General features: G+C 40.3%; 1 protein-coding gene across 1 annotated transcript in view; it reads right to left on the bottom strand.

Moving 5' to 3' along the window:
• CR1 (complement C3b/C4b receptor 1 (Knops blood group)) overlaps positions 1–14028 on the bottom strand; it is a 177612-nt gene that overhangs the window by 64054 nt on the left and 99530 nt on the right. The window contains exons 39-42 of the mRNA XM_061183731.1: positions 12652–12737; positions 8936–9166; positions 6994–7173; positions 6260–6359 (exon numbers count right to left, since the gene is read on the bottom strand). Coding sequence (XP_061039714.1) covers positions 6260–6359; positions 6994–7173; positions 8936–9166; positions 12652–12737 — 597 coding nt within the window. The remainder of the gene's footprint in view (positions 1–6259; positions 6360–6993; positions 7174–8935; positions 9167–12651; positions 12738–14028) is intronic.

Below are 14028 nucleotides of genomic sequence, written 5' to 3'. Positions count from 1 at the left end.
TGATCATGGTGTATAATCCTTTTAATGTGCTGTTGGATTCTGTTTGCTAGTATTTTGTTGAGGATTTTTGCATCTATGTTCATCAGTGATATTGGCCTGTAGTTTTCTTTCTTTGTGACATCTTTGTCTGGTTTTGGTATCAGGGTGATGGTGGCCTCGTAGAATGAGTTGGGGAGTGTTCCTCCCTCTGCAATATTTTGGAAGAGTTTGAGAAGGATAGGTGTTAGCTCTTCTCTAAATGTTTGATAGAATTCGCCTGTGAAGCCATCTGGTCCTGGGCTTTTGTGTGTTGGAAGATTTTTAATCACAGTTTCAATTTCAGTGCTTGTGATTGGTCTGTTCATATTTTCTATTTCTTCCTGGTTCAGTCTTGGCAGGTTGTGCATTTCTAAGAATCTGTCCATTTCTTCCAGGTTGTCCATTTTATTGGCATAGAGTTGCTTGTAGTAATCTCTCATGATCGTTTGTATTTCTGCAGTGTCAGTGGTTACTTCTCCTTTTTCATTTCTAATTCTATTAATTTGAGTCTTCTCCCTTTTTCTCTTGATGAGTCTGGCTAATGGTTTATCAATTTTGTTTATCTTCTCAAAGAACCAGCTTTTAGTTTCATTGATTTTTGCTATTGTTTCCTTCATTTCTTTTTCATTTATTTCTGATCTGATCTTTATGATTTCTTTCCTTCTGCTAGCTTTGGGGTTTTTTGTTCTTCTTTCTCTAATTGCTTTAGGTGCAAGGTTAGGTTGTTTATTCGAGATGTTTCCTGTTTCTTGATGTAGGCTTGTATTGCTATAAACTTCCCTCTTAGAACTGCTTTTGCTGCATCCCATAGGTTTTGGATCGTCGTGTCTCCATTGTCATTTGTTTCTAGGTATTTTTTGATTTCCCCTTTGATTTCTTCAGTGATCACTTCGTTATTAAGTAGTGTATTGTGTAGCCTCCATGTGTTTGTATTTTTTACAGATCTTTTCCTGTAATTGATATCTAGTCTCATAGCGTTGTGGTCGGAAAAGATACTTGATACGATTTCAATTTTTTTAAATTTACCAAGGCTTGATTTGTGACCCAAGATATGCTCTATCCTGGAGAATGTTCCATGAGCACTTGAGAAAAATGTGTATTCTGTTGTTTTGGGGTGGAATGTCCTATAAATATCAATTAAGTCCATCTTGTTTAATGTATCATTTAAAGCTTGTGTTTCCTTATTTATTTTCATTTTGGATGATCTGTCCATTGGTGAAAGTGAGGTGTTAAAGTCCCCTACTATGATTGTGTTGCTGTCAATTTCCCCTTTTATGGCTGTTAGTATTTGCCTTATGTATTGAGGTGCTCCTATGTTGGGTGCATAAATATTTACAATTGTTATACCTTCCTCTTGGATCGATCCTTTGATCATTATATAGTGTCCTTCTTTGTCTCTTGTAATAGTCTTTATTTTAAAGTCTATTTTGTCTGATATGAGAATTGCTACTCCAGCTTTCTTTTGATTTCCATTTGCATGGAATATCTTTTTCCATCCCCTCACTTTCAGTCTGTATGTGTCTCTAGGTCTGAAGTGGGTCTCTTGTAGACAGCATATATATGGGTCTTGTTTTTGTATCCATTCAGCCAGTCTGTGTCTTTTGGTGGGAGCATTTAATCCATTTACATTTAAGGTAATTATCGATATGTATGTTCCTATTCCCATTTTCTTAAATGTTTTGGGTTTGTTATTGTAGGTGTTTTCCTTCTCTTGTGTTTCTTGCCTAGAGAAGTTCCTTTAGCATTTGTTGTAAAGCTGGTTTGGTGGTGCTGAACTCTCTCAGCTTTTGCTTGTCTGTAAAGGTTTTAATTTCTCCATCAAATCTGAATGAGATCCTTGCCGGGTACAGTAATCTTGGTTGTAGGTTTTTCTCCTTCATCACTTTAAGTATATCCTGCCACTCCCTTCTGGCTTGCAGAGTTTCTGCTGAAAGATCAGCTGTTAACCTTATGGGGATGCCCTTGTGTGTTATTTGTTGTTTTTCCCTTGCTGCTTTTAATATGTTTTCTTTATATTTAATTTTTGATAGTTTGATTAATATGTGTCTTGGTGTGTTTCTCCTTGGATTTATCCTGTATGGGACTCTCTGTGCTTCCAGGACTTGATTAACTATTTCCTTTCCCATATTAGGGAAGTTTTCAACTATGATCTCTTCAAATATTTTCTCAGTCCCTTTCTTTTTCTCTTCTTCTTCTGAGACCCCTATAATTCGAATGTTGGTGTGTTTAATGTTGTCCCAGAGGTCTCTGAGACTGTCCTCAGTTCTTTTCATTCTTTTTTCTTTATTCTGCTCTGCAGTAGTTATTTCCACCATTTTATCTTCCAGGTCACTTATCCGTTCTTCTGCCTCAGTTATTCTGCTATTGATCCCATCTAGAGTATTTTTAATTTCATTTATTGTGCTTTTCATCGTTGCTTGGTTCCTCTTTAGTTCTTCTACGTCCTTGTTAAATGTTTCTTGCATTTTGTCTATTCTATTTCCAAGATTTTGGATCATCCTTACTATCATTATTCTGAATTCTTTTTCAGGTAGACTACCTATTTCCTCTTCATTTGTTAGGTCTGGTGTGTTTTGACCCTGCTCCTTCATCTGCTGTGTGTTTTTCTGTCTTCTCATTTTGCTTATCTTACTGTGTTTGGGGTCTCCTTTTCACAGGCTGCAGGTTCGTAGTTCCCGTTGTTTTTGGTATCTGTCCCCAGTGGCTAAGGTTGGTTCAGTGGGTTGTGTAGGTTTCCTGGTGGAGGGAACTAGTGCCTGTGTTCTGGTGGATGAGGCTGGATGTTGTCTTTCTGGTGGGCTCGTCCACGTCTGGTGGTGTGTTTTGGGGTGTCTGTGGTCTTATTATGATTTTAGGCAGCCTCTCTGTTAATGGATGGGGCTGTGTTCCTCTCTTGCTAGTTGTTTGGCATAGGGTGTCCAGCACTGTAGCTTGCTGGTCGTTGAGTGAAGCTGGGTCTTGATGGTGAGATGGAGATCTCTGAGAGATTTTCGCCGTTTGGTATTATGTGGAGCTGGGAGGTCTCTTGTGGACCAGTGTCCTGAAGTTGGCTCTCCCACCTCAGAGGCACAGCCCTGATGCCTGGCTGGAGCACCAAGAGCCTTTCATCCACACGGCTCAGAATAAAAGGGAGAAAAAATGGAAAGAAAGAAAGAAAGAGGATAAAATAAAATGAAATAAAGCAATTATAATAAAAAATAAGAAAAAAAAATTATTAAGAATAAATTTATTAAGAAAAAAATTTTTTTTAATTTTTAAAAATAGATTTATTAATTTTTTATACTAAAAATAAGAAAAAAATTTATTAAGAAAAAAATTTTTTTTAATTTTTTAAAATAAAAAATATGAAAAAACTTATTAAAAAATTTTTTTTTAATTTTTTAAAAATAGAAAATAAGGAAAAAATTATTAAGAAAACATTTATTAGGGAAAAAAATTTTTTTAAGTAAAAAAAAAAAAAAAAAAAACGGACGGACCTAACCCTAGGACTAACAGTGAGAGGAAAGCTATACAGACAAAATCTCACCCAGAAGCATACACATATACACTCACAAAAAAAGGAAAAGGGGAAAAGTTAATATATCCTGCTCCCAAAGTCCACCTCCTAAATTTGGGATGATTCGTTGTCTATTCAGGTATTCAACAGATGCAGGCACATCAAGTTGTTTGTGGAGCTTTAATCCGCTGCTTCTGAGGCTGCTGGGAGAGATTTCCCTTTCTCTTCTTTGTTCGTACAGCTCCCGGGGTTCAGCTTTGGATTTGGACCCGCCGCTGCATGTAGGTCGCCTGAGGGCGTCTGTTTCCCGCCCAGACAGAACGGGGTTAAAGGAGCAGCTGCTTCGGGGGCTCTGGCTCAGTCAGGCCGGGGGGGAGGGAGCGGTACGGAGGAGGCGGGGCGAGCCTGCGGCGGCAGAAGCCGGCATGACGTTGCAGCAGCCTGAGGGGCGCCGTGCGTTCTCCCGGGGAAGTTGTCCCCGGATCACGGGAGCCTGGCCGTGGCGGGCTGCACAGGCTCCCGGGAGGGGCGGTGTGGAGAATGACCTGTGCTCGCCCACAGGCTTTTTGGTGGCCGCAGCAGCAGCCTTACTGTCTCATGCCCGTCTCTGGGGTCCGCGCTGATAGCCGCGGCTCGCGCCCGTCTCTGGAGTTCGTTTAAGCGGCGCTCTGAATCCCCTCTCCTTGCACGCCGCGAAACAAAGAGGCAAGAAAAAGTCTCTTGCCTCTTCGGCAGCCGCAGACTTTTTCTCGGGCACCCTCCCAGCTAGTTGTGGTGCGCTAGCCCCTTCAGGCTGTGTTCACGCAGCCAACCCCAGTCCTCTCCCTGGGATCCGACCGAAGCCCGCGCCTCAGCTCCCAGCCCCCGCCCGCCCCGGCGGGTGAGCAGACAAGCCTCTCAGGCTGGTGAGTGCTGCTCGGCGCCGAGCCTCTGTGCGGGAATCTCCGTTTTTCCCTCTGCGTCCCTGTTGCTGTGGGATCCGCGCTGATAGCCGCGGCTCGCGCCCGTCTCTGGAGCTCGTTTAGGCGGCGCTCTGAATCCCCTCTCCTTGCGCGCCGCGAAACAAAGAGGCAAGAAAAATTCTCTTGCCTCTTCGGCAGCTGCAGTCTTTTTCCCGGACTCCCTCCCGGCTAGCACCGAAGCCCGAGCCCCAGCTCCCAGGCCCCGCCCGCCCCGGAGGCTGAGCAGACAAGCCTCTCGGGCTGGTGAGTGCTGGTCGGCACCGCTCCTCTGTGCGGGAATCTCTCCGCTTTGCCCGCCGCACCACTGTGGCTGCGCTCTCCTCCGTGGCTCTGAAGCTTCCCCCCTCTGCTACCCGCAGTCTCTGCCCACGAAGGGGCTTCCTACTGTGTGGAAACCTTTCCTCCTTCACAGCTCCCTCCCACTGGTGCAGGTCCCGTCCCTATTCTTTTGTCTCTGTTATTTCTTTTTTCTTTTGCCCTACCCAAGTACGTGGGGATTTTCTTGCCTTTTGGGAGGTCTGACGTCTTCTGCCAGCGTTCAGTGGGTGTTCTGTAGGAGCAGTTCCACGTGTAGATGTATTTCTCACGTATCTGTGGGGAGGAAGGTGATCTCCGCGTCTTACTCTTCCGCCATCTTGCCCCTCCGACCTGGAGAATTTAATCTTATTTTCTAATGATCTCTTTGTTTTTTTCCTGGATTCAATCTCCTGATTATTGTTGCTTTTTAGATTCCTGTGTGTTTTATCCATAGGTAAATTTTCCTAATATCAGATCATTAAATCTTATAAATGCCTTTCATAGATTCTATGTTATAAACACACATGAGAGATTTCTAATATCCTATTTTGTAGCTTATTCCCATGTTTATTGGAATACTCTGATTTACAGAGGAATATTTTCTCTGATTTCTCAAATCGGTCTTTTTATTTTCAATTGCTGTATCCTACCTTATATTTAATGATGTTTTGGCTTGCTCACTACAGAGAGAGCTTTAGGCTTATTCCTAAGGGGAGTTGAGAAGGGACTGGTGATGAGATTGTATGGAAGTTTTTAAGTCTCCCAAGCTCAGACAAAGTGAGAAGGGGTGAATATTGATTTATCCTAGTTTAAACTTGCTGGATCATAGGTATAATAGCCTGGGCAGAATAGCATGGGGCCGATGACTAGGGACAGTTTTTGCAGGAAGATTTAATATAGATATCTTTTTTCCCTCTAAGTTATTGTGCCAAATGAAAATTAGTAAACATTCTTTAATTGCTCCAAGTTGAGGCAATGGCTTCTAGGATGTTTCCCCATTCCAGGGAAAAGTCAAGCGCAAGAACTCCCTTAAGGTCCCCACTCTGTGCGCACTTTAACACTTACATTTCCCAAAGCTGCTGTTACCTTTAATATTTATCCTCCCAAACCCTGCCCCAGGGTCCTCTAATTAGCTATACACCCGCTAACCTGTTAAGGATGTTTGCATGGTTCAACCAGCATTTTTCCTTTTATTTATTTGACAAGCTGGTCCTTTTTATCCAGTGAATATCTTTCTCATGTACTACCTTCAGCAGAAGCATGGTGCCCTCCCCTAGTTTTAATACAGGTACACATTGCGCCTTCTTTTTTTAGATTCCTTGGTCACATGCCTATGTTGTTCAAGCTACCATCTCTACCCAGAAGTCCTATTGCTTACTTTTTGAAGTACATACGTCAGTAGTCTGGTTTGCATATCTTAGACTGGGTGGAAGGTTGGCATTGCTGTTCTGCAACTCACATTCCAAAGATAGTGTTCCCAACTCACCCTTTATTACATGAATAATTAACTGTTGATCCAAACCGGGTATCTGTGTTTATATGCACCATGCCATTGAAGGGTTCTGGAGGTTTTCCACATGATTTTCCTACAGAAAAGAAGCAGAATTCGGGATGAGGTGTACAGTTCAATTTACATTTGTTTTTAAGATTCAGACTGGAGTGTAGCATACTGAACAGCCTGTATACTTCTGATTGTTCTACAGAATTGACCACTTTGAGAAAACTCACCATACAAGTAGCTATAGGGCACCTGCTTTTAAAAAGACCAATGAGCATCACCCAATAAAGGTCATTTGTGGTTAAATAATCCCATCAAATCACCCAATAAAGGTCATTTGTGGTTTTCCATCCCATCAGCCTAAATCAAAGGCCTTAAATTTGGGATTTTCCTCCTATCTTAGTTAGCCAAGCACAATTCACTGTGACCCGCATAATTTTCTTGTGCCCCTGTTTTATTCATTTCATGGTTTTAGCCACCAAGGGTACCCCCAGTGAATGGAAAATTTTCCTCCAATTCCTCTTGTGAGAGCCATTCCTATGAAATGAATATCTAGTCAAGGTGTAGAAATGCAAGGCAATAAGAAGGGATGACTTACAAGTCCACCCTCCATTTAAATACCTTGGGCAAACTTAGATGTCTCACCTTCAAAATTTGAACACATTAAATCAGATCTCACAGATTCTTTGATATACATGAATTGGCTCCCAGGAAGGGGTTACTCATATCTCTAAATATCTTGGCACTTGACAAGACCAAGTTTTCTAAGCAGGTGATAGAGAACATATTTTCAAAATACCCAAGGGAGCATTCATAATTCAAAGATGTCCCAACTGGAAACTCAGACTCATCAGTCAGGGTTGTGGGCTTTGTAAATGGAAACTGTTTAGGGGCTTTACAATACTTGAAGACCAAAACCACAGAAATATCAAAGTGAGCAGAGAGACTTCCACCCTATCTCCTCTTTCTCTCCAACTGAGCTGATAGATGGGATCACAGAAACAGAGACATAATAATGGCAAAAGAGTTTCTTCCCCTAAGGTAACCCCTGAAGTTACCTTAGGATGGTGCTCTACAATAGCATCTACCCATCAGGAAATTTTTACTGCTTGGAAGACTATTCACCTTTTTGGCCTTTCTGTTCAAAGCAAGAGTTTTAGCCAATAGTTTCACGTGCCAGGCCTCCTATCAGGGTGCCTTTATCTAGAGTTAAGTTAACCATTACATCCTCATTTACTGGTGTTAACATACTCATGTATATTAAGACATATTTACTGTCTCTTTTCAATTATTCCTCCCTACCTCAGTCTCAGGATGCCTACCATAAGCTGCCTCTCTGGTACTAAATAGCAGTCACCACTTGTAGTGGGGTGAATGATGTCCCCCAAAAGATACAACCATCTAAAACATTAGAATGGGAACTCATTTGGAATAAGGGTCATTTCAGATACAATTAAGGTAATGATCTTGAGATGAAATTATCCTGGATTACCAGAGTGAACCCTAACTCCAGTGACTGCTGATGTCCTTTTTTTTTTTGCTTTTATTTTTTTTATTGGAGGATAATTGCTTTACAATGTTGTGTTAGTTTCTGATGTACAACAAAATGAATCAGCTATATGTATACATACATCCCCTTCCTCTTGCACCTCCCTCCCACCCCCCCATCCCACCCATCTAGAGTATCACAGAGCACCTCATTCCACCTCATCACAGAGCACCAAGCTGAGCTCCCTGTGCTTTTAAGAGAGAGGAAGTGGAGATTTGAGACACAGAGATACTGGGGAGAAGGCCATGTGAAGACAGAGGCAGGGATTTAAGTGATGTGTCCACAAGCCAAGTAATGCTAGGAGCCACCAGAAGCTGCAAGAAGGATCCTCCTTTTAGAGCCACAGGAGAGAGTGCAGCCCTGCCAACACCTTGATTTCAGACTTCCAGCCCCTAGACCTGTGAGAGAACTAATTTTTGTTGTTTTAAGCTACTTAGTTCATGGTTTATGGCAGCCCTAGGATACTAATAGACCACTCTTCTCATTCTGATGCAGACATTCAAGGACAAGGACAAAACAGACTAAGCCATTCAGTAGCTTCCTCTAAGAAGCTAGGTCTTCTTTATGAGAGGGTATACCGTGTGCTGCATAATTTGAAATAGAGTCTGAACTCAACTATCTCCTCTTTGGTGGAGACTGCTTCTATTTGCCCATTCAATAAGCCTGGCTGGGGACCTAGGCATCTGCATTTAAAGAAATCTCACTGGATTCTGATATATACCACCCAGTTGGAGGGTGAGGAAGATCAAGGAAAGGTTAAATGCCTCTCATCATGTGTAGCCTTTTCTCACTGGATTGCTCTTCTATCTCAGGGCTCCCCTGCCAATGATGCAGTATTCCAAGCTTGGTGCCACACCCTCACTCTATCCCAGTTTCCATTCTTCTCTTGCCCCACTCTCCTCACCACTCCACCAGCAAGTAGAATGGTTAGCATCTTACCTAGTCAAACATCTTGGCACTGCTGGAAATATCTGTTTTAGCTATGGCATGTAATTTCGACACTTCCACTTATGACAAAGTTAAACTCACAAGAAAACACCATATCTCATTATAGAAATATAAAGGATGTGGTCCAGGTGTTCTGAACCCATTTAGGGTATATAGGAGTGGGCACTGACCAACAGAACCAGAAAGTTCACAGTGAGGGTCAGGGGTGCTCCAAACCTCATTCCCTTGACTGTCACTTGTGCAGTGGATGGTGCTCTCCCTAAAGAGACTGAAAGTCATCCCTCTGTCTGGGTGTGGGTCAGATGTGCAAGATATTTCTTTTCCACAGGAAATGCCTCCCAGAGAAGTTCCTGTGTGGTTCCCATTAAGGATAGCCAGCAGATTTGGACAAAAGATTTCTAAAAGAGCTAAAAATTACATTAAAATGCTTAAATTTTAATCTGGGTCGATTCCACAATTGTGGGATTCTGTGACTGTGTTGCCAGTTCAACATCAATTAAACTCTTAGGGAGAGTACAAACTACAAAATAAATATATTAGGACACTGCTGAGATGCAGCTAAATGAAGTTACATCAAAATCAATTTTTATTATAAAAGTCTAAAAGGAACTTAAGCATCCTGAACTCTTCAGCAAGTTAAGCCTTCTGGACAATTGAGGCTTAAATAAACAAAAGTCTTCTTAACCACATCCATTTAACAAGGAAATCATCCATTAATTCACCAAGAAGGTTTGTTTTTTTTTTTTTTGAGCACCTACTATACAGCAAGTACTATTTTAAGCACAAAATAGATGAGATCTTTTAACATCAAGGATCTTTATCCTAGAGAATTTTTTCCAAATATATTCCAAATATATACATTTACTATTTGTCTATCCATGATTTAATCTTTTCTTGATACCATGAGGCTGTTATTCTCAAAAGCAAAATGAATGGTTACAGAAAGGCTGCCACAGTGAAATGAAACATTCTCCATACTCCAGTGCATGCTCCAAAGGCTCAGAAATGTTTTGACTTTTGAGATACTTATAGGTTTTACAGTTTGTTTTTCTCATTGAAGAGACACACATTTCTTCTTTTGAGCATTATCTATTGAGAGATGCTCCTTTCCCCTTCTGATTTGATCTGTATTTAGGAAGAGGATACTGCAGCTTGAAAGAATTATGGATAAACTAACTATTCAAAGGGTGGAATAGCTTAACGAATGTTTACACTCTATTAAGTGATTTTAGGTATATCCTTGAGTTCATGGGAGTAATTTTCTTTCTTTCTTTCGTGTTTCTTAATTACATTAAGATTTTCAAATAGCCGACTTTCAAACATGAAAGATGTAACTATGGTTTCACTATATAAATCAGTACAATATGTTCAAATAACATTAAAGCAAAGTATTCATTTGAAAAAATAAATATATATCTTTCAGTCTTTACAATCAGAAGATGAAGCAACATCCTGGTGATTTAGTGAAGAAATAAATGTACAGATTGGATATATTAGTAGTGTTTCTCTATTTAACAGGTTACATTTCTGTCATTAAAAAAGAAAAAGCTCCCTAATCCCACTTCCCTTTGCAGCTGTAGTCCCTTTTCTCTACCCCCTTTACATTATAAGTCCTCTAAGATGTTGTCTATGGTCTGTCCTTCCTCCCCTTCATTCTCCCTTGAACTCATTCCAATCGGGCATTTGCCCCCACAACTCTACTGAACTGCTTTTATCGACATCATTCATTACCTCCAAGTCGCTAAACCCAATGATAATTTTCTGTCCTCATCTTATTTGACCTCTCTGAAGAATATAACGCAGTTTCTGAGTCTCATCTCCTTAAACAAAGTTCTCCACTTGTCTTCCAAGATACCTCATCCTCCTGATTTTTCTCTCAACGCACTGGCTGCTTCTTCTTAATCTCCTTTTCTGATTCCTTCTAATCTTTCCAACATCTTAATGTTGAATTTACAAGGCTCAGACCATGCATCTATTCTCTGGTCCCATTCACTCTCTGGGTGATCTCACTTAATCTCTATTTTAAATTCTATATCTAAACCATCAGCAAATCCTGTCATTTCTACCTTCAGAATATATCCAGAATTTGAATACTGCTTATCACCTCTCTCAGTGTTAACCTGGGCCAACACCTCTGGTTAGATTTTTGCAATAGCCTCCCAGCTTGTATCCTCAGCTCTACCCTCAGCTTTTCTTGGCTACAGGTATCTTTTGGGCCTTCAGTTGCTTTCTCAATTGAGAGTGCTGATACCACTGCTACCTCATTTCCTGACAACACTGGCTGTCTCAGCTCCCCCAAGGGTGAGATGGGCTTCTGCACAGCCTCTGCTGTACCACTGCAGTGGAGGTCACAGTAGTTCTAAATCGAAGCCAACGTGACTGGATCCATGTCCACTCTGGCTCTTTCTATCACTTCCTGGCTTAGGTGGAGTACCAGGCAACAGGTCATGGGCTCTAGTGTCCCCAGAGTCTGATCAGGGAGAGAAATAATACAACATGAAATCCAAGGACTTAATAGCCTTGGAATAAACAGAAGATGAGAGACAGGAAAGACCGAGCAGATAAGTTGCTTGTTCTTTCTCTTCTAATGGTCAGTTCTAGTTCCACAGAATCTCTCTGGAGATGTCCTATATGGCCAAACAACCAGCCGTCTTTCTTGTGAAGCTTATGGCCACTTCAATAACACAATCTCTTTTATTTATCTGCTTTTCTTTCCTCTCCACCTCCCTTTTTGTTTTCCTTCACTCTTGCTGCCCTGGGACTATACCCTCCAGTAGAGCATTATAACTCAAGCTTTGTCTCTGGCACTGTTTTTTTGGGAATCTCAATCTAAGAGACACCCTTTCAACTCAGCTCTCTCTAGAGTAGCCAGAGTGAAATCATTAAAAATAAGTTAGATCATGTTACTCTTCTACTCATAATACTCCAATGGCTTTTCATCTTGCTTAGAGTGAAAACCTAAATTCTTACAGAGTATAGAGTTACTCTCTTTTATTGCTTCTGTATACTTCTGTATTTGCTCACTGAACATCAGCCATATTGGCTTCTGAGAAATGTCAGGAGCAGGCTTTTCAAAGAAAATGCCAGGAACACTTCTGCCTTGGACCTTTGTAGTTTCTGCTCCATCTGCATGGAAAGTTCTTCCTCTATCTTTGCACATTGGTAATCAATCAATTTCCATCAATGCTCAAATGTTATTTTCCCTTTTTCTTCCTTAATCCTTTTATTTTAAATGGAAACAATTTTTTTCTGGAATTCCTTTTTCCCCTTTACACAACTATTTTATGCATTACCCTGTTTTTTTCTTAATAACACTTAGTATTATTTGAAATTGTCTATGTGTTTGCTTGTTTACTTGTTATATATTTATTTTTTTGCCTTTCTCCCTGCACAAGAATATAAACAACATTGGAGCAGGGACCTAGTCTGTCTTGTTTACAGGCATATTCCTAGTATCTAGAAGACTCGTTGGCACATAGTAGTTACTCAAAAAAATCTATTGAAAGAATGTGTATATGATGGATGGATGATTGAAGAAAGGATTAAAAAAGCTGAAGTGTGACTATCATTTTTGAGAAGGAAAAAGGGAAACCTTGACAAAGCTTCAGGCCATAAATTTCTCCCCATCTGTGAAGCATTTCTTCCCATTTATAGCACATAGTATGTTTATAAATATTTATAGAATGACACCCAAAGCCCATGATGTTCAGGTTTATTTCCTCAAAAAACATTCTTTGTAACTATTTCAACAATAAATATTTCTATCAAAAACAAAATAAACAGAGGGGAAGACATTAGATAATTTCATGTGGTAAAATGCAATAAGAAAATGAAAAAAACAAGGAGAAAGATGCAGACCTGAACAGATATTCTTTCTACTTACGTTCACACACAGGAACACTGTTATTCCAAAGGCTTTTCATTCCAACCAAGATACAGTAACTGGCTGAGCTTCCCTTTAACTGGAACCTAAGGAACAAAGCAGTAGTGACTGGATGAGCACACCATTTCTCTCTTCCATCCACTGACAGATCTCAGCTACTTCCCTTCTGCTAAAACACAATTTAATTCCTAAGTTAAATCCCAGGTGAAAGAAAAAGCTCAGCCCATTTTGTTTCTCAGCTGATAGAGGCTCAGAAACCAAAACATTTAAAAAGATTGCTGCTTCCAGTGAGGACAAAGCAATAACACCTGTCAAAGCTCAGTAATCAGACTTGCCTGAACTAAAGAATGTACGAAAAACATAGACTGGCATTTCCTTAGTCTGGTCCTGGACCTTCAGGAGACCATCTTACCCTGACTGCTCTCTGACAAGCCCCCTTTTGTCATTAGGAGAAACTTTGTCCTCTAATAAACAGAGCAAAGCGTGGCATTTTCCTCTTTTAGTAGATCAGGAGGAAAACAACTCCCAATTTAAGCAAATCAGAGAATATGAGGAAAGATATCAGAGACTGTTCCTTTTGCCAATACATTTGGAATGTTCCTGAATGAGACTTCTGACATATCTGGATTACTGAAGAGTAAAGCCAAATTATCTAGGGAAAAGAAGAAACGGTGAGGAGAGAGGATTCCTTGGAGAACAATCATCCTAAAACATCTGGTTTATTGTCAGACCAGTGGCTCCTGAATTGCCTCTGGGTCTTTATTGGGTGACTGGTAATTGATGCTTGTCAAGAGTCCTTGGAATATACTGAGAACAGCTGCTCTATTGTCCATGCTTTTTACCTGCCAATGGTGTTGGAACATAATATCAAGATCATTTAGATTCACACAAAGAGTTAATGATGTTACTTGAAATATGAACAGCAGTCTTCATGCTCTTTCAACACAGCCTAATACTAATTAGATGATATGTAATTATTATAGATTAAAAATACTTCTGCTTACTCTTTCATTCCTATTCCAAATGCCACTAATGATTGGTTTAAAAATTTCCTGACACAATCCTTGCATGTCATCTGTCTTATAAATAACTTTCTTTCATATATATGTACATATATATATATATCGAACTTCTTAACCTCTGGAATATTTATCTCTTCATGCCTACAAATTACTATTTATCCATTTTATCCAAACACTTAATGTTCCACCTAAATATTCATGTTCTGTTGTTATGTTTCTGCTGTTCAGTATATTTACCACTTTTCCTTTTTAAGCATCTGTTCATGGTCCATCTGGTTCTTACCATACTTCCCAATCACTGTTTGAGATATTAGTCTCTTTTAGTACTTTTTCTCCATTAGTCAGCCCCCTCTTT

Source organism: Eubalaena glacialis, chromosome 3 (assembly GCF_028564815.1).
Source record: "Eubalaena glacialis isolate mEubGla1 chromosome 3, mEubGla1.1.hap2.+ XY, whole genome shotgun sequence".
NCBI classification, from domain to species: Eukaryota; Metazoa; Chordata; class Mammalia; order Artiodactyla; family Balaenidae; genus Eubalaena; species Eubalaena glacialis.
Note: the sequence above shows the minus strand (reverse complement) of the source record. Positions and strands in the feature narration are given on the sequence as shown.